Source organism: Oratosquilla oratoria, chromosome 24 (assembly GCF_046742065.1).
Source record: "Oratosquilla oratoria isolate Oo_2021 chromosome 24, ASM4674206v1, whole genome shotgun sequence".
NCBI lineage: Eukaryota > Metazoa > Arthropoda > Malacostraca > Stomatopoda > Squillidae > Oratosquilla > Oratosquilla oratoria.
The window spans coordinates 36,012,512-36,033,953 of NC_134800.1; the positions used below are offsets into that span (position 1 = coordinate 36,012,512).

Consider the following 21,442-nt stretch of genomic DNA (forward strand, 5'->3'; position numbering starts at 1 on the left):
TTTGCATGCCTTGAAAACAAATGTTTATTTTTGCACCTACTTTACATATTTTATACATCTTCCATGAACAATCATAGATTTAATCCGGACAATTTTACCGAGTTCTCATTTTACAATGGTTATTTTATTTTCTCACATTTTCGTTTTTATTGTCATTCTTTTCAACTGTGCAAATGTGTTGTATTTCTAGTATATTCTATGTTCTTCCTAAATATTATTATCTTATTGTTTTCGTTTCACGTTCCTATTTGTTATCACTGAGAATGTTTTAGTACAACACAAGAGCAATGACAATTATGTTGCCATATGTAATAAAAGATTATATACAAAGAAAAAAATCTACCCTATATAACATTTCTCTATCGCTCTCTCACACACTGTGCCGTTCGTCTTGTGGGCTAGACTATGCTTTCACTTATCAAGCCGGTAAGCCTAAATTGGCGTCTGATGAGAAAGAGATCTTTTGATAATGCTACAAAAATAAGCAATATGAAAAATAAGATAAACAGACTTATGTGGAAGTTTGAAAATGTTAGTGGATCCATCCTGAGAATCATGCGAAGTATGAGGATATGTCAGATTGGAGAGAAGTAACGACCTCAAGGCGAGTGAAAAATAGTGATGATTGAAAAGGATCGTGAACAGCAGAAATATGTAGAATTGGTGTGGTCACTGAAAAAAGAAAGTTGTATGAAAATTAGGATAGAAATTGTGGGAACAAGAATGATCGTCTAACTGACAAAACAGATAAGGAGAGATTAGATAAACTGAGTGTGTCCGCAACGAGAGACAAGAGAAGTGATACGATGGCTATCTTCAGAATGGAAAAAGGAACAGAAGTGATAGACAGAGAGTTCATATGAAATGAATGAACACCACGAGGAAGTGCATTAAATAAATTGATAAGTAAATAGATAAATTAATTAAACTAAATAAACAAGTAAAATAAATCAATAAGTAAATACACGCGCGCGCGCGCGCACACACACACACACACACACTCACACACACACACACACACACACACACACACACACACTCACACACTCACACACACACACACACACAAAGGATTACAAAGGCAAAGCATGCCGACAGGAGACCTTTTGATCCATATCTAGGTCGGATGAAAAAAAAAAAAAAAAAAAAAATCATAATAATAAATTAAAACTATAACAATGTAAATAACAATTAAAATACATAAATAAATGCATTGGTATAGTTGAATAACAAACAAACAGGTAAATAGTAAATGATAATAAATTGACATATAACTAATAATAAATGAAAATCAGACAGACAAATTATAACAAAACAAAAACAAATAATATAACATAAATTATAATAATTACAGCATCTTACTTAGGTATTTATCTAAATGATTCTTAAAGCTTCGAACTGAACTACATTGCACTACCTGTGCAGGAAGTTTATTCCATTCATTAACTACACGGTTGGCAAAGTTGTTTCTACCTACTTCCAAATTGAATCTATTTCCGGACAGTTTGAGACCATTGTTTCTTGTCTGATTCTCATTCAATGTGAAAATTTGGTCACTTTTGATGTTGTCAATTCCCTTTAAAATCTTAAAGACCTGTATCAAGTCACCTCTGAGTCTACGCTTTTTTAGGGAAAACAGATTCATGTGCTTAAGTCGATTTTCGTATGATTTATTTTTGATATTTGGAATCATTTTTGTGGCTCGCCGTTGTACTTCTTCCAGTCTGTCAATGTCTTTAATGAGATTCGGTGACCATACGGAAACAGCATATTCCAAATGTGGACGAACTAACGATTTATATAGCTTGTTAATGAGTGATGGACTTTTGAAATCAAAAGATCGCGCAATCAATCCCAGAATCTTATTTGCTTTCTCAGAGGCTGAAATACACTGCTTGGATGATTTGAGGTCGTTACTGATAATTACGCCGAGATCTTTTTCACTATCCACTTTTGTTAACGAATTTCCAAATAACTTGTAATCGTACTTGCTGTTATTTTTACCTATGTGCATTACCTTGCATTTACTTGTGTTAAATTTCATTAGCCACTTTTCAGACCATTGCTGTAATTTATCTAAATCTTCTTGAATATCTAATTGGTTTGAGTGATCATTTGCCACTCCGCACAGTTTTGTATCATCAGCAAATTTGGAAACAGTAGATTTTAGTCCATGGTCTATATCATTTATATATACTATGAATAGAAGTGGCCCAAGAACGGAACCCTGAGGAACTCCACTTGCAACACTTTTCCATCCAGAAGTTTTTCCATTTAAAACAACTCTCTGTTTTCGACCTTTCAACCAATTACTAGTCCAACCTAATAGGCTACCACTTATTCCATGCAAAGCTAATTTAGTAAGTAGTCTTTCGTGTGGGACGGTATCAAAAGCTTTTGCAAAGTCTAGATATATTAAATCTATATTGTTTCTTTTGTCATAATTCGAGACAACTGTGTTGTAGAATTCGAGTAAGTTAGTCACGCAAGAACGTTTCCGTCTGAAACCATGTTGGCTATCATTTATCAAACGGTTACTTTCTAAATGATATTCGATAGCATCTCTGATGATAGTTTCCATTATTTTTCCTACGATCGAAGTCAAACTAATAGGCCTATAGTTATTTGGTTTCTTTTTGTCACCTTTTTTTAATATGGGAGTAACGTTAGCTAGCTTCCATTCTCTTGGGACATCTCCGGATATGATGGATTTCTTGAAAATAATTTCTAATGGAACAACAATCTCATTTTTCATTTCCTTTAAGATTCTTGGATGCCAACCGTCAGGCCCTGGTGTTTTATTAACTTTGAGTTTGTCTATACACCTTTTAATTTTTTCTTTTGTTATATTTACCGTAGTGAGTAAGTTTACCCCAGACTTTTCACAGGTTTCAGTTTGGAATTCACTTTGAGGTGTTTCGTTTACGAATACCGAGCTAAAATAATTGTTTAAGAGATTACACATTCCTTCATTTGAATATTCAAGTTGACCGTCAGCAGATAATAGTGGACCAATGTGATTCCTAACAACCTTTTTATCTCTAATGTAACTATAGAATTCTTTGGGATTCTCTTTGGATTTATCAGCGATGTTCATTTCGTATTGTCGTTTTCTTTTTCTTATTGTCTTTTTTAAATCTCTCTGTATTGATACATAACTTTCACACACACACACACACACACACACACACACACACACACACACACACACACACACACACACACACACACACACACACACACACACACACACACACACACACACACACACACACACACACACACACACACACACACACACACACTTGAGCCGAAAGGGTCTTGTGTGAAGTCAGTGTCACCCGTGTAAAGGCCACGTCAAAATACGCGTCTTTTGAGTCAGGGTGGCTTGGCGCGGGAGTGAAAGGCATGCGCCTTTTACTCATCCTTTGTTCAAACAGTGACTCGTTGCCGTGGGTAAATGACGCACGCTACTCCGTTCATCCCTGGAGGTGATGTTTTACTTGCCACAGGCACACGCTATCCTTGTACAATTCTATTAGCTGAATAACGTCCTCACGACGTCAGTAGAGCTGGGACTTATGTGACATGATGAGTAAGGCGGTTTGGTTGGTCTTCTATCGCCCCTCACCAATCCACCATCGCTTGAAGGACAGTGCCACGGAACTAGTACCCCGCGCGCCTCATTTTGGGTGTGTTGCGGAGACAGCCGGGGTCAGTTCCCCACGATTTGAAGTGTAGTGTGACCTGATCCTTTAAGGCCACGTCACACTGCGTGTCTTTTGAGTCAGTGTGGTTTGGCGTGGGAGTGAAAAACACGTACTTTCACCCGTCCTGTAATCAAACGGTGATTTATTGCCGTGAGTGAATCATGCACGCTACTCAGTTCATTCTTGGCATTTTTATCTTTGTCCAGGTGATGTTTCACTTGCCACAGGCACACGTTATCTTTGTACAGTTCTATCAGTTGAATAACGTCCTCACGTTGCCAGTAGAGCTGCGACTTCTGTGACATGATGAGTGAGGCAGTTTGGTGGGTCTTCTGGTGCCACTCACCAATCCACTACTGCTGGAAGGACAGTAGATCGAGTCTAGTGCCCGGCACACATCAATTTGAGTGTGTTGCGGGGACAACCGGGGTCGGTTTCCCACGATTTGATGCACAGTGTGACTAACGGGACCTTTACTGAAATAATTTCTGTACATCATGTAAGAGGAAGAAGTTTTTCAGCGTAGGGTGCCAAAACACCAAACAGAATATATATATATATATATATATATATATATATATATTATATATATATATATATATATATATATATATATATGTATATATATATATTAATAACCACAACGCACTTTAATTCTAAGCCATCAAAGGCCGACATGCAGAAATTGAAATGTGGTACTGCCAAGGATTCGAACCGGCATCCTCATGACAAGTGCGGCAGTGACTTATCAACTAGGCTATCAAGGAAGATATAAGTTCAGCGCAATTTTTCTTATATATTTGTATGCTCGAGTTACACATATATAAATTTTTTGCGTTCAATCCATCTCCACTATGATAGTACAAATGTATCTCTTATCGCTGGGACCCATTCAGTGTTGTACAAACACTTTCCCGCGTTCGTATACATCCAATTGTACTATCATGGTGGAGATGGGTTTAACGCAAAAAATTCATATATGCGTATATAACTCGAGCATACAAATATATAAGAAAAATTGCGCTGAACTTATATCTCTCTTGATAGCCTAGTTGGTAAGTCACTGCCGCACTTGTCAAGAAGATGTCGAGTTCGAGTCCTTGGCATTACCACATTTCAATTTCTGCATGTCGACCTTTGATGGCTTGGAATTAAAGTGCATTGTGGTTTTTAAAATGTATCCCTAATCACTGGGACCCATTCAGTATCGTACATATATATATATATATATATATATATATATATATATATATATATATATATATATATATATATCCGGTTTCTAAAGGAAAGAATTGAAATGTCCCTGTCAGGCAGTTGCATTCACCAGCGACGTTTACCCATCAGCATCCACAAGTCGGCGCTTCCGAAGGTCCCCAGGGACCGAACACCTGGCAGTCACCGGCTGCCCTGAGGTCATACCTCGGGCGTATCGGCTCGAACAAGACGAGCCCCTGAGATCCAACCCACCCACCGCGACAAGTCTCCTGGAACACCTGCAGCCCCCAGCTGTGCTGAGCTTCTCCCGAGTGACAGTTAATGCGAGGGTCATAACCTGATCCCGGTGACTATAAGAGTCACCGGGACTTCACCGGGCACATCATCATCAGACCTTCGGCTGTTGAAGAGTCAAGGTCATTCTCCTGGTGCACTTGACCAGTATGCCGTGGAAGGACCTACCCGTTCAAGGATCATCTTCTCTTCCAGCGAAGATCATTAAGACATTCCCAAAACTCTTCACTGTCATAAGCGCCCCCTGGGCGCTATCCCTGACCTAGACGCCCAAACCCCGTGGGACCTCCCGCAGGAGGAGATGGACGACGATCCCTCCCCACCAGCGGAAGCCTACCCATAACCAGAGGGCCGCATAGCCAACCAGCCCCCACCCCCCATCAGCTGCGGAAGCTACCAACACCGCTACTGTTGGGAGAGAAGCGCCACCACGATGATCACACGCGGCAGCAACAGCCTCCCTTCCCGAACCATCGGAAGGGGGATGGATATGAGTCACCAACAGGAGGATATGCCAAAAGAAGCCATGCAAACCGGCAAACCCCCTCCGGTGAATGGTTAGGCAGCTGTAACACGGAGGTACAGTAAGTTAAATTACTCCGCACCTCAAGTCTAACGACCGATCGCGACAAACCTCTACGGATCCTGACAAGGATCCCGAACACCATTGTGGTGGGAGTGATTAAGTGAATTCTCCTTGAAGAGAACACTGGTAGGTATTACGAGAATGGCTGAAGCAGAGGAACTTTTTTGAATAAGACGACGTAATTTCAATTTGCAATAAAAAATAATATTTAGCTATTATCGACTTTGCTATGGACTAAAAAATACATACATACATACATACATACATACATACATACATACATACATACATATACCAAGGCTTTTCCCCCTTACAAGGGAGGTAGCCAAAAAGGAAAAGGCATAAAATCATTCCCACCCATTCCATCCCTGAATACACTCCACACCCCTCCACCCTCCCTCTTATCTTAGCAGTTAGCAACAAGTACAACCATCCACTCCACTTCGCGCCAAAACGTACCCACCAGCGTGGTTAGCAGATTTGTCCAAATCCGAGAAGACGGTTCCATGCCTTAGGTTATCTAAAAAAAAAAAAAAAAAAAAAAAAAAAAAAAAAAAAAAAAAAAAAAAAAAAAAAAAAAAAAAAAAAAAAAAAAAAAAAAAAAAAAAAAAAAAAAAAAAAAAAAAAAAAAAAAATCGCATACAAACGAAAGGAAGAGAAAACTATGTAGCTTCCATAACACAGGATTTATATGCACCCCCAGGAGTACCACAAATAGGTGGGGTCGTGTTGGGTAGGAAAATGGAAAGAGGTATAGAAGTGGGAAGCTGCGGTCAGAGGGACTAATAGGGACTAATTGGATGTTGGTCGAGGGCTCGGGATCATCATCCACGGGGTTAGGTGTCACTCAACTTAAGACGTTCGGATCCGACAAGTCAGTAACTTTTATATTTCTTCCCCTTTTCCCCTCTACTTCTATTCATAGTATATATAAATGATATAGACTACGGACTAAAATCTATTGTTTCCAAATTTGCTGACGATACAAAATTGTGCGGAATGGCAAATGATCACTTAAACCAATTAGATATTCAAGAAGATTTATACAAAGTACAGCAATGGTCTGAAAAGTGGCTAATGAAATTTAACACAAGTAAATGCAAGTTAATGCACATAGGTAAAAATAACAGTAAATACGATTACAAGTTAATTGGTAATTCGTTAACAAAAGTGGATAGTGAAAAAGATCTCGGCGTAATTATCAATAATGATCTCAAATCATCTAAGCAGTGTATTGCAGCCTCTGATAAAGCAAATAAGATTCTAGGACTGATTGCGCTATCTTTTAACTTCAAAAGTCCATCACTCATTAATAAGCTATATGAATCGTTAGTTCTTCCACATTTGGAATATGCTGTTTCCGTGTGGTCACCTAATCTCATTAAAGACATTGATAGATTGGAAGAAGTACAACGGCGAGCCACAAAATTGATTCCAAATATCAAAAACAAATCATACGAAAATTGACTAAAACAAAAGAATATGTTTTCCTTAAAAAAACGTAGACTCAGAGGTGACTTGATACAAGCCTTTAAGATTCTAAGGGGAATTGACAACATCAAAAGTGACAAAATTTTCACACTGAATGAGAATCAGACAAGAAACAATGGTCTCAAACTGTCCGGAAATAGATTTAATTTAGAAGCGGGTAGAAACAACTTTGCCAACCGTGTAGTTAAGGAATGCAATAAACTTCCTGCAGAGGCAGTGCAATGTGGCTCAGTTCGAAGCTTTAAGAATCATTTAGATAAACACCTACGCAAGATGCTGTAATAAATATCATTTATTTTATATTATTTGTTTATTTGTTTTGTTATCATTTGTCTGTTTGTTTATTATTATTTGCTTGATTCTCATTTATCATTAGTTATAAGTCAATTTATTATTATTTACTATTTACCTGTTTGTTTATTATTTAACTCATGCGGACGTTTCAGACATTGTCGTTTCTCGTAGAGGGGCTGAGAGTCAGGTCGGTACCAAGAGCCGGGTCACGGAGGGAAATATGCATACCTTGGGTCAGGTCATTTGGGGGCGAGAGCCCAACAGTCAGGTCAGCGATTTAGAAGAAATGTATAGCAATCTAACTGATCTAATTATTAACGCACAAAACACACTTATCCCCCTAAAGTCAATACGGAACAATAGTAATACTCCCAAATGGATGACGGACAGATTGAAACATGAGATCGGGATGAAAAGAGGACTTTACGTAAAAATAAAAAACACGGGGAATCACACCTTAGATCAAGATATAACGAAATGGCAAAGCTGATTAAAAGGAACACACGTACAGCGAAACGTAATTATGAAATCAAGGTGGCCAGTCAAGCAAAACCCAACCCAAAGGGTTTCTTTCACCTCTATAGAACAAAAAATAAAGAAAAAATAGGCCCAATTAAAACGATGAAAATGACATGATTGAATCGGAGGAAAAAATGAGTGAGGAGTTTAACAATTATTTTCTATCGGTGTTTACTAATGAGAGGTTAGAAAATGTACCTGACTGCGATCCGATTTACAGAGGGGATGAAGAAAGTAGTCTATCTAATATCACCATTAGTAAAGAAGAAGTAGTCAAACAGATTGAAAGACTTAAAGCTACAAAATCTCCGGGTCCAGACGAAATTTTTCCAAGAATGCTTTAGGAGTGTAAAATTGAAATCTGCGACCAGTTAACTGAAATATTCAATAAATCGGTAGACACTGGTTTTGTGCCAACTGCTTGGAGGCAGGCAAACGTTGTTCCTGTTTTTAAGAAGGGAGATAAATCGTCTATATGCAACTACAGGCCAATCAGTTTGACATCGGTTATAGGAAAAATGCTTGGATCAATAATAGTAAATAGACTCAGAGAACACATTGAAAGACATAATTCAATTCGTGATTCACAGTATGGTTTCTCTAAGGTTAAGTCATGTTTGACTAATCTTCTAACCATTTACACTAAAGTATATAAGGCGTCAGATAACAATGAAAATTACGATGTTATTTACCTTAAATTTAGCAAAGCGTTCAACAAGGTGCCTCACCAGAGACTACTAGATAAAATCAAAGCCCATGGCATAGGAGGAAAAATGTTAGAATGGATTAGAGCTTGAATTAGTAACAGAAAACAGCGGGTCACCATAAATGGAGTAAAATCTAGGTGGGGCAATGTTACTAGTGGGGTCCCCTAGGGCTCGGTTTTGGGTCCCTTGTTGTTCATTATGTACATAAATGACTTAGACGATGGGATAAATAGTGATGCTAGTAAGTTTGCGGACGACACTAAAATAGGACGCCTAATTAGGTCAGGAGACGACGCAGAGATTCTGCAGGATGATCTTAATAAATTGGTAACATGGTCGGTGAAATGGCAAATGAACTTCAATATCTCTAAGTGTAGCGTGTTACCCCAAAAATAGATACATCTTAGATAACACGTTTTTAGGAAAATCTGATTGCGAGAGGGACTTAGGAGTTCTGGTGAGTCCGGACCTTAAAACCAGGAGGCAGTGCATTAGCGCCAGAAATAAAGCTAACAGTGCATTGGGTTTCATTGCTAGGACGGTAACGAAGTGCAGAGGTAATTATCAAAATCTATCTAGCGATAGTTAGACCCATCCTTGACTATGCGGTACAGTTTTGGTCTCCGTCCTACAGAATGGACATAAATTCACTAGAATCAGTACAGAGAAGAATGACCAAAATGATACATGGACTCGGAAATTTGCCTTGCGAAGAGAGGCTTAGGCACCTAAACTTACACTCTCTGGAAAGACGCAGAGTGCGGGGTGATCTAATAGAGATGTTCAAGTGGATCAAAGGCTATAACAAGGAAGATGCAAACAAGGTCATCATGATAAAACAACAGGGCAGGACTCGCAGTAATGGGTATAAACTGGACAAATTTAGATTTAAGAAGGAAATAGGCAAGAATTGGTTTACTAATAGGGTGGTCGATGAGTGTAATAAATTTAGTAACCATGTAGTAAGCGCTGAAACTATCAGTTGTTTTAAAAAACGATTAGACAACTTTATGGATGGGGACGACAGGTGATGGATACGGAGCTGCCTAGTGTAGGCCTTATGGTCTCTTGCAGTCTCCTTTATTCTATTGTTCTTATGTTCTATGCATTTATTTATGTATTTTATTTATTATTTATATTATTATAGTTTGTATTTATTCATTTATTTATTCATTTATCATTATTATGATTTTTTCGCATGCGACCTAGATATGGACCAAAAGGTCTCCTGTCGGCATGCTCCGCCTTTGTAATCCTTTGTATGTATATCTTAAGTGTCTTATTATAATTTGGATTCTGTTCCGAGATCCTTTTGTTGGTTGTAATTATATTCATGTGTACTATATAAGGAGCATAAAGATATAGCAACATTAAATAAAGTAAAGAAAATTGATATATTGTTGTAAAAAATAACCCTCCATTACACTGTGGAAAGCATCCCAGCTGAGGGGGTGGCCCACTGGCTGTGTTGAGGACCAGGAGTCTCAGGTAATCCAGTTCGGCGTCTCCTTCGTCTTGAAGTCAAACTCGGCAAGTCCGAGAGCACAATTGTCTTATTTGAGTAGCGTGCCACACCCCGTTCTTCGGCAGATTTGGTTTTTATTCCATGTCTTGCGAGGGGAAGGATACCAATGTGCCACAGAAGGTAACGTGAGTTTTAGGGTGTGTGTGTGTGTGTGTGTGTGTGTGTGTGTGTGTGTGTGTGTGTGTGTGTGTGTGTGTGTGTGTGTGTGTGTGTGTGTGTGTGTGTGTGTGTGTGTGTGTGTGTGTGTGTGTGTGTGTGTGTGTGTGTGTGTGTGTGTGTGTGGAGGGGGGGTGGGAGTCATTGCCCTGTTGTTGGAAGGGAGTGCAGCAAGAAGTGAGTAGGGTGAATTTTCAGTAGAAACAGCTATTTTTAATATCACAGGTAAATGGAAACAAAGAAAGGAAGAGGAAAGAGAAATATGCACTGGTGGCAAAAACGTCTCGTTGGTATGAACATAAACAATGTACTACAAGGGCACGGTACGTTATCACAGTAAAGGCGACTGAGGTCCAGTGACAGCAGAGCAGGAACTTGGGAAGAGCATTTCATAAACAGGTTTGGATAACAACAGGTCAATAACTGGTGTGTATAAACTCCAATAAGGTTTATTTGTGTGACTAAAACTTCATCGGCGATAGTTGTAACTGTAAAAGGTGAAGTTTGGTGTTTGGGAATAACATATAATATACTACAGCACAAGAAAAATATACTGGAAATATTCGATGATGCAAGTAGCATTACATAAAGAATGATCTTGCAAAAATGTGTTACATAAGGAATTCAATTTCAGTATTGGTCATGAATCACTCCAATAAAAAAAAGAAATGCGAGTTGCAAACAACGGAGACCATGTATACTGGAGTGAAGGCAATACTTCATAATGGGTGCCTACCAGATTACTAGGTACCATAATGTAGGGATGCAGTAGTATATACTGCAGAGTGAAATATACTGCTGAGTGAAATGCTCAAAAACATTCGCACTAGCTAAGGGATACAACATATCTTTAAGTAAGTGTCATGAACATATAAGTAATCAACAGACTGGAAGTCTCTCACACCCACTCAAAATTCATAGACATTAAGAGTTATTGCTAATTAGGTTTATCGATCATTGCGGAATGAATGTCGGGACTTTTTCAAACTAGAACTTATTTGAATTGGACAGTTGAGTGGATGCTGGTTGATGGTCATGTCTTATGTTGGTTTACGGAGGTTCTTGACGTGTTTCGGCATAGGCAGTCAAAGGACGAGGCAAGATGGGGTTGCGTGACTAGAGCCACCTTTTGCAAGTGGCGATCATCAGTTCAATGAGGAACACGAGGAAGCCAAGACCAAGACCTGCCGGACAGGAATCAACATTTAACTGACATGGTTTGAATTACACACACAAACACTGTAAGATGTTCACAACCAAAGCCGTGTTTCTAATATCTATGATATTTTTTCTTCGAGAGAAAACTGTAGGTCAAAGGAGTAATTGTTCATGAAAGTACTGTACATATAATCATGGCACATTCTAAAATCTTTCCATCCACATTTCCGCATGGCCCCTAAAAGATAAATAATTGGCAACCCCCCTATTATAATTAAAGTAACCCACTGGTATCGGAGGAGAGTGAGGCGCGGGAGTCCTATTTATGAGTACCCGTGTCACAAAGTCCATTATGACTCACAAAACGACCAGACTTTGCTCACAAGTATTCTGCTCAAAGTTTACAAGTTTAGAAGAAAAAAAAAGTGGGAAAAAGAGAAAGAAAGAGAAAGAAGAAAAACAAAAAGTCTCACCTCCCAGCACCAGAAGGAAGCTGCCCAGGAAGTTGCTCAGGTTGAGCGGTGCCACGACCTCCTGGCCGCGGGTCTTCCCCGGCGGCTTCATGCACTCAGTGGCATTCGTGATCTCAGACCGTAACCAGTGATTGAAGATACCAGACTCCTTAAGCCTGTAGAGACTGCAAATATTGTGTTTGTCAGGTTACTTTTCCTGAGATAAAATCATCCGTATATATATATATATATATATATATATATATACATATATATATATATATATATATACATATATATATATATATGTATATATGCATATATATATATATGTATCAGGTGAAAAATGTAATCACACATTTGTCAATAACGTCTAAACCACTGTTGGAGTACAAAACACTGGAAACGGGTAATCTAAAAATTTCTTCATCTACTGAAGAGGATTGCAATTTGCAATCTAAATATATAGATTCCCCGTTTCCAGTCTTTTCTACTCCAACAGTGGTTTCCACGTTATATATATATATATATATATATATATATATATATATATATATATATATATATATATATATATATGTGTGTGTGTGTGTGTGTGTGTGTGTGTGTGTGTGTGTGTGTGTGTGTGTGTGTGTGTGTGTGTGTGTGTGTGTGTGTGTGTGTGTGTGTGTGTGTGTGTGTGTGTGTGTGTGTGTGTGTCTGTGTGTGTGTGTGTCTGTGTGTGTGTGTGTCTGTGTGTGTGTGTGTGTGTGTGTGTGTGTGTGTGTGTGTGTGTGTGTGTGTGTGTGTGTGTGTGTGTGTGTGTGTGTGTGTGTGTGTGTGTTTACCTAGTTGTATTTACCTAGTTGTATTTTACGGGAAGGGGAGCTATGCTCGTGGTGTCCCGTCTTCATATCTCATTTTATCTAAACTATTTTTAAATTCATGTATTGCTTTTGCACACACTACTTTCTCATCTAACTTGTTCCAACTGTCTATTACTCTGTGAGGAAAGCTGTTCTTTTTCAGATCTCTTCTATAGCTGTCTTTCTTGATTTTCTTTCCGTGTCCTCTTGTATTTCTATCATCCCATTTTATTCCTCTCTATCAATAATTTCTATGTCTTTCATGATTCTGTAAATAGCTATCAAATCTCCTCTCTCTCTTCTTTGCTCTAGTGTCTGTAGCTCAAGTTTTGCTAGTCTCTCTTCAAATGATAGTTTTGAGAGTGTTGGTGCCAATTTTGTAATTGCTCTTTGTATTCTTTCAAGTTTTTTTATACATTTTTTTGTACTTGGTGACCACATCGTTGCTGCATATTCCAATCTTGGTCTTATCAGAGTGATTAGTATTTTCTTCACCGTTTCTTCATCCAGGTATGTAAATGCCACTTTGATTGTTCTTATTAAATTATAAGTTTCACCAAAGATCTTATTTATTTGTTACTCAGGTGACATATTATTCATAACAATGACTCCCAGGTCCTTCTCATTTTCAACTTTTTTATACTTTCTTCTCCCAATTTATATGATCCTGTTATTCTGTTTTTGCTGTTTCCAAATTCCATTATACTACACTTTTTTAGTATTGAACCCCATCTCCCACTTCCTACTCCATTCCCTGACTTTATTTAGATCACTCTGTAGTGATTCACAATCTTCTTCCGTGTTCACTTTTTTTTATATTTTTGCATCATCTGCAAAGAAGCTCATATAACTTTCAATTTCTTCATCCATATCATTGATATATATAGCAAACATTATTGGGGCCAAAACTGTTTCTTGTGGAACACCACTTATTACGTCATCCCAATTTGAGTGTTTGGCTCTTATCACTACTCTCATTTTTCTTTCTTGCAAAAAGTCTTCCATCCATTTAAGCAGTTTGCCCTGTATTCCTCCTTCGGTTTCTAATTTCTTAAGCAACCTCTTGTGTGGTACTTTGTCAAAAGCTTTTTTTTAGGTCTAGAAATGCACAATCAGCCCATCCATCTCTTTCTTGTATTATATCTATTAGCCTTGAATAGAAACATATTAAATTGGTGACGCATGATCGTCCTTGTCTGAATCCAAATTGCCTTGGATTTAGCACGTTGTTTTTTTCTAGATATTTTACCCATCTACTTTTTACAATTCTTTCATAGAAATTATTGATAGAGAGGATCTAATAAAATGGGATGATAGAAATACAAGAGGACACGGAAAGAAAATCAAGAAAGACAGCTATAGAAGAGATCTGAAAAAGAACAGCTTTCCTCACAGAGTAATAGACAGTTGGAACAAGTTAGATGAGAAAGTAGTGTGTGCAAAAACAGTACATGAATTCAAAAATAGTTTAGATAAATGAGATACGAAGACGGGACACCACGAGCATAGCTCCCCTTCCCATAAAATACAACTAGGTACAATTAGGTAAACACACACACACATACACACACACACGCACACACACACACACGCACACACACACACACACACACACACATATATATATATATATATATATGTATATATATATGTATATATATATTTATATATATATATATTACACGGACATATATATATATACATATATATATGTGTGTGTGTGTGTGTGTGTGTGTGTGTGTGTGTGTGTGTGTGTGTGTGTGTGTGTGTGTGTGTGTGTGTGTGTGTGTGTGTGTGTGTGTGTGTATATATATATATATATATATATATATATATATATATATATATATATGTATGTATGTATATATATGTATATATATGTATATATATGTATGTATGTATATATATATATGTATGTGTGTGTGTGTATATATGTATATATATATATATATGTGTGTATACATGTACATATATATATGTATGTATATGTATATGTATATATATATACATATATATATACATATATATATATATATATATATATATATGTATGTATGTATTTATGACCGTGATGAATGAGAAAAAATGGAGGAGAAATAAGGAAAGATGAGGTGAAGGCAGTTGTTAAGATGATGAGAGCAGGTAAGGCACCTGGGTTGGATAGATGTCATGCAGAATGTCTGAAAAAAGGAGGTGCAGTGATGGTGGACTGGCTGGTGAGGTTATTTAATGTTTGTTTAAGAGAGGGTAGAGTGCCGGAGGACTGGAGGAGTGCCTGTGTAATTCCACTTTACAAGGAAAAAAAAGACAAATGCGAGTGTAGTAGTTTCAGAGGGATCAGCTTGTTGAGTGTAGATAGGAAGGTTTATGGGAGGGTCTTGATTGAGAGGATTAGGAGAGAAACAGAAGGAGTATTTGGTGAGGAAGAGTGTGGGTTTAGGACAGGTAAGAGTTACGTAGATCAGATTTTTGTGATAAGACAGATATGTGAGAAAGCTTTAAGAAAAGGTAAGGATTTTTTTTTTTGGGGGGGAGCTTTCATGGATCTGGAAAACGCTTATGACAGGGTAGACAGGAAGGCACTGTGGGAGGTACTGCAGATATATGGGATAAGAGGAAAGCTTTTCAGAGCAGTCAAGAGTTTTTACGAGAGTAGTAGAGTTTGTGTTAGGATTAGAAATAGAGAGAGTGAGTGGTTTGAAGTAAAGGTGGGACTTCGTCATGGATGTGTTATGTCGCCCTAGCTATTCAATTTATACATGGATGGGTTGGTGCAAGGGAAGTGGGCCAGGGATTGGAGATAGTTAAAGAAAATGGAAAAAGTGGGAGATAATCCAGTTGTTGTTTGCTGACGATACTGCGCTTGTAGCGGGATCGGAGGGATTAAGGAAGTTAGTAAAATATTTTGGGAAGGTATGCGAAAGAAGGAAGTTGAAGATAAATGTGGGTAAAAGTAAGGTGATGAGATGTACAAGGGGAGAAAGTGGCAGCAGACTAGAAGTGAGTATTAAGGGAGAGAGACTGGAGGAAGTGGATAGTTTTAGATACTTGGGTGCGAATGTGATGGGAAAGTGAAGAATGGGGGTGGAGGTAGAATATAGATTGAGAGAAGCAAGTAAATGCCTTGGTGGATTAAAAAGTGTAATGAGAAATAGACATATGAGAATGGATATTAAGAGGAGATTGTATGAAGGAGTGATTGTGCCGACAGCACTGTACGGGGTAGAAACAGGGAACATAAGAGAGAGAGGAGGAGTTTGAATGTGTTTGAGATAAGGTGCCTGAGAAGTATGATAGGGGGTTACTCAACTGGATAGAGTGAAAAATGAGGAGGTGAGGAGGAGAACAGGGGTGGAAAGGGAGTTGGGAGATAGGGTTAATGAAAGAATATTGGGATGGTTTAGACACACGGGAAGAATGAACGATGAAAGTTTAGTAAAAGAGGAGTGGAAAGCAGAGGTGGAAGGAGTGAAGATGAGGGGGCGACCAAGGATGATATGGATGGATGGGGCAAAAGGGGCATTGGGAAAGAGGGGAATGTCTGTTGAGGAAGGATGGGAGTGGACAGAAGATAGGGGTGAATGGAGAATGGTTGTATATGGATGATGCTGTGATACATGAGGGGGAGTGGATAGGGGATTGGGGATGAGGGAGTAGGTGTGAGAAATAAATTGATGCTGCCCGAAGGAATTTCTCCCCGTCTTCTCATTTTCTGCATGAGGGGACGGAGAGCGGGGGTCGCCGATTTAATGAAGCTGCTTTGCTGTGGACGTGCTGTGTTTTGCGACACTGCAGTGGGCAAGATGCAGGGATGACCCGTTATCCAGGAGGCGCCAAGATAAGAGGAAGGGAAGGGGGCGGATGAGAGTGGAGTATATTGGGAATGGAATGGGTGGGAGTGGTTTTTATGCCTTTGTGTTTTGGCTACCTCCATTGTAAAGGGAAAAAGCCTTTCCTATATGTATGCATATATATATACACATATATATATATATATATATACATGTATATATATATATATACATTATATATATGACGTAAGCGGAGTAGGAAACACAGGAGTCTTAGTCTTGAGTTTATTCCTGACTAGTTCCTACGAAACTAGTCAGGAATAAACTCAAGACTAAGACTCCTGTGTTTTCTACTCCGCTTACGTCAACCTGTCAGAATGTCTCAATATATATATATATATATATATATATATATATATACATAATGTGTGTGTGTGTGTGTGTGTGTGTGTGTGTGTGTGTGTGTGTGTATATATATTTACACACACACACTTATATATAATATATACATACATATATATATATATATATATACATATACACACACATATATATATGTATATATGTATATATATACATATATATATATATATACATGTATGTATATATATGCAAACGGCTTTTTTTTATAAGGGATGTGGCCAAGTCAAGACACATACCCACTCCCACTCATTTCACTCCTACCCATCGTGCTCCCATGCACTACCCTTTCCTTCCTCTCATCTTAGCTTCTCGTAGATGACAGGTTATCCCTGTATCCCGCCCATTGCCCTGTGACAGAAGCAATGCACATTGACAGCAAGGCCGCTTCACTTAATCAGCAACCCCCTCTCAGTCCCCTCGTGCAGGAAAAGAGAAGACAGAAAGAAGTCTCTTCGGGCTGAGTCAAAATATCACTCACACATAACCACTACCTAACCCCATCCCTCACCTCCTTCCTTCCTTCCTTGAATGACAGTATCATCTATATAGTCATTCTCCACTCAGCCCTATCTCCTGCCCTCTCCTTCCTCGCTTAACAGACATTTCCCTCATATTCAGAACCCCTTTCACCCAACGCATCTATCTCATCCTCGGTCATCCCCTCAAGTTCACTCCATCCACCTCTGCCTTCCACACCTCTCTTACTAAATTTTCTTCACTCATCCTTTACACGTATCCAAATGATCCCAATACTCTTTCATCAACCTATCTGCCATCTCCTTTTCCACCCCCGGTCTCCTCCTCACTTCCTCGTTTATCACTCTTTCCAACTTTGTAACTTCTACCATACTTCTCAGATAATTAATTTCAAACACATTTAAACGTTTTCTCTCTGCATCTCTTAAATACCAGATCTCTACCCCATACACTGTCGTCGGCATAACCATCCCTTCATATAATTTCCCCTTTGCATCCATTCTCAGGTGCCTAATTCTCATGTCACTTTTTAATCCCTCACGACATTTACTTGCCTCTCTCAGTCTACTATTTACTTCCACCTCCACTCCTCCCGTTTCTACCGCATGCGACCCCAAATACCTAAAACTATCCATTTCCTCCAGCCTCTCTCCTTTAAGACTTATTTCCAACTCTGCCATCCTTTCCTTTATACATCTCATCACCTTACTTTACCCACATTTACCTTCAACTTTTTCCTATCGCATAGTTTCCCAAACTCCGTCACTAAGTGCTTTGATACCCCTCTGACTCTGCCACAAGACCAGTGTCGTCAGCAAACAACAACTGGCTCACCTCCAACTTCTCTCCATTTTTCTTTAACCATCTCCAGTCACCTGCCCATTACCCTCACATTTACCTCCCGCGCCACCCCATACACATACACCTTGAACAGCCATGACGACATGACACATCCATGACGCAGCCCCACCTTTACCTCAAACCTCTCGTTCTCTCCATTTCCATTTCTAACATAGGTTCTACTCTCGTGAAAACTCTTGACTGCCCTTAACAGCATCCCCCAATCCCATATATCTGCGAAATCATACAGCCTGTATAATGATTAACTGTGACCTATCACCTCTGAAACGAAGGCTACGGATTAGGAATGATTTGTTGTTGTAGCCAATCATTATCTAATTAAAGCGCTGAGGTGGTGTAGATGCGTACTTACACGTCATTGGCCGGTTCACGGTAGGTCGAATTGATCCGGAAGGGCATAGCCATGAGGATGTTGCTGTAGACCATCTCTCGAGCCATGTACATATGACATGTTCCCGACTCCCTGCAACCCAAGAGCAGAGTATAGCGATGATATTTGTGAGCTACGATACCAGCAACTTCACTAATGTGGCTCACTATTCATGTTCAGTTGGAAACAGCAATTATGCCCAGATCACCTCGGTGCTCTCTGTTCTACCCTATTCGGCAGCTTTCTTCCCACCTCGTTCTCTGCCTCACCTTCACATTTATCACTCCATCCTTTTCCGAAACACTTATCATATTTCTCAAACACCCCACCTCAACATTCATTATCTTTGTTTCCGCCTCCCTTATGTTCCAAATCTCTATTACAGCCATCTCTTTGCATTCATCCCCAAATACCAATTTCTCATAAAACATTTATTCTGCTCTTAACATTGACTCGTTCTCTTTACTCTATAACTCACCTCCATTCATCGCTTCTCAACCGTCACTCACATTCATCCTTACTTGCAAATTTTATCATTTTACCCACATTCATTCGTAACTTTCCTATCACATATCTTTCCAAACTCAGTCACCAACTGCTTCAGTTTCTCCTAAGATTCATCCACAACGTGCAATGTCATGTTCATACAACACTTATTTCACCTCTCATGTTCCCCTACCCTCATCCACCAATTGCAAAACTTTGCTTTATACTCTCGTGTTTGCCTCACTTCCAACCCATCTGTTTGCATGTCGAATAACCATAGCAACATCGCGCAACCCTAACGCAGCCCAACATTCACCTTGAAACATTCATATTCTCCATTCCCGACCCCTACATGTCCTTCAACATAATTCAACCTATTCCATACATGTACTTTACAAAGCTTCTCTGTCAACCTTATCATACGCCTTCTCCAAGTCCATGAATGTCTAAAATACATCCTTACCTGTCTTACAACAAAACCCTGATCTACGCACGCTCTTACTCATCTAAATCTACACTACTCTTCCTCAATCGCTCCATCTGTTTCCCTCGTAATCCTCTCAATTAACACACGCACATACACCTTACCGAGCTCACTCAACAGACTCATCTCTCTAGTGTAATATTCTAAATCTAATACATTCATACTTATTTCCCTTCCCCTTGCTTAGTGCCATTATACATGGACCCCTTAAACCCATCCGAACTCTTCATTCCATCATCCACAACCCTTCCTTTTAATCCTTACAGTTACCTCATCTCACAAACTATATTTATACACTTAAGTGCTTTCTCTTTGACATATATCCATTTTTCCACTCCCATTTCTCACCTCTCTTTCATTTCACTTCATACATTTCTCAGTTTCATCTGATATTCATCCTCTTTCTTCCCATCCAATTGGAGTTCCTTGGTATCTCACTTTTTTCCATCTTGCATCAACTCTCAATCTTCTTACCATAGCGATAAAATATTCCACCGCTGTCTTCCCTTAACACACTCATGTCCAAAACTCTCACTTATCCTTGTGGGCACCACTGCACAATGCATTCTTGTTCTCTCAACTACCATTCCATCAACTGCGCTGGCATGTATATATATAAATGTCGAATGTCGTATTCATAATCATCTGTTTTCTTTCAATGTTTTGTTTCGTCTCTTTCATCTCTTGGTAAGCTAGAACAATGTTAGGATAAAAAAAATCATAGAAGTGTTGTTGACTCAACTCAAAACTTGTATCCTAAAATGCTCAATGGTGGCTACAGACCACCAAAAACTGCTTGTTGTATATTTGTATATATAGCGAGCTAGAGTATGACGCAAAACGACACAACATGACGCACAGGAAAGACATAATAAGATCACACCTGAAATCCCACGACATTGCTTTTTGGATGGATATGACGTCACAGAAGGCCGCGAATTCCCTATTCTTGATGTTTTCCTTAATGTCCCAGCAGCTTCCATAATATCCTGATATTCGATCGTAGATTTCTTTTCGCGTCCCCTCGGTAGCTTCCTGTCCAGACGATGCAGATCACGTGATAAAAATCTTAAAGCTGCACGGAGTCTAAGAAATGTCGACAGGACACGCAATTTGGCAGATTGAAATATGATATATTTATCATGAAAGACACCATTGAGGTAGTTGACTTACACTGAAATAATGGTACAACATGGAATTAAACTCCATTCTCCACGGGAGCTTGTTCTGTCTCAGAAGGTCCTCAGTCGAGTCCACTGGTATCCTGACTTTGGGTGCCGAAAGCATGGCCGTCAAGATCCCGCTGTAACTTGACATGAAAACAAGGGAGGCGAAGATCCAGGTGGCCACAACTATGCGAGCAGCGTCTGTCTTGGGCAGCCATTCCGCCCCTGTCGAAGTGAGATTCGGAATTACTAAATGCACGAAATGGGACAGTAGCTACTAAACAAAGCTCGATGGGAGACTCCCCCTACACTGTAGATGCCCGCATATTCTAACAAGGAACATGTCAAATGAATTACCTTTAATACTGATCGTGTACATTAAAGCTGCATATCAGGCTTGCTGCATCAATTTCTTCACACAAAAAGACT

At 39.0% G+C, this 21,442-nt stretch overlaps 2 protein-coding genes across 2 annotated transcripts in view; both read right to left on the reverse strand.

The window, feature by feature from the left end:
• Positions 1 to 396, reverse strand: part of LOC143038245 (putative glutamate receptor) — a 33,606-nt gene extending 33,210 nt beyond the window's left edge. Inside the window, exon 1 of the mRNA XM_076207258.1 lies at positions 344 to 396. Coding sequence (XP_076063373.1) covers positions 344 to 355 — 12 coding nt within the window. The 5' untranslated portion in view covers positions 356 to 396. The remainder of the gene's footprint in view (positions 1 to 343) is intronic.
• A 10,785-nt stretch (positions 397 to 11,181) lies between these two features.
• Positions 11,182 to 21,442, reverse strand: part of LOC143038324 (ionotropic receptor 93a-like) — a 17,394-nt gene continuing 7,133 nt past the window's right edge. Inside the window, exons 2-6 of the mRNA XM_076207350.1 lie at positions 21,021 to 21,238; positions 20,731 to 20,882; positions 18,860 to 18,970; positions 12,132 to 12,295; positions 11,182 to 11,684 (exon numbers count right to left, since the gene is read on the reverse strand). Of these exons, the coding sequence (XP_076063465.1) occupies positions 11,617 to 11,684; positions 12,132 to 12,295; positions 18,860 to 18,970; positions 20,731 to 20,882; positions 21,021 to 21,238 (713 nt within the window). The 3' untranslated portion in view covers positions 11,182 to 11,616. The remainder of the gene's footprint in view (positions 11,685 to 12,131; positions 12,296 to 18,859; positions 18,971 to 20,730; positions 20,883 to 21,020; positions 21,239 to 21,442) is intronic.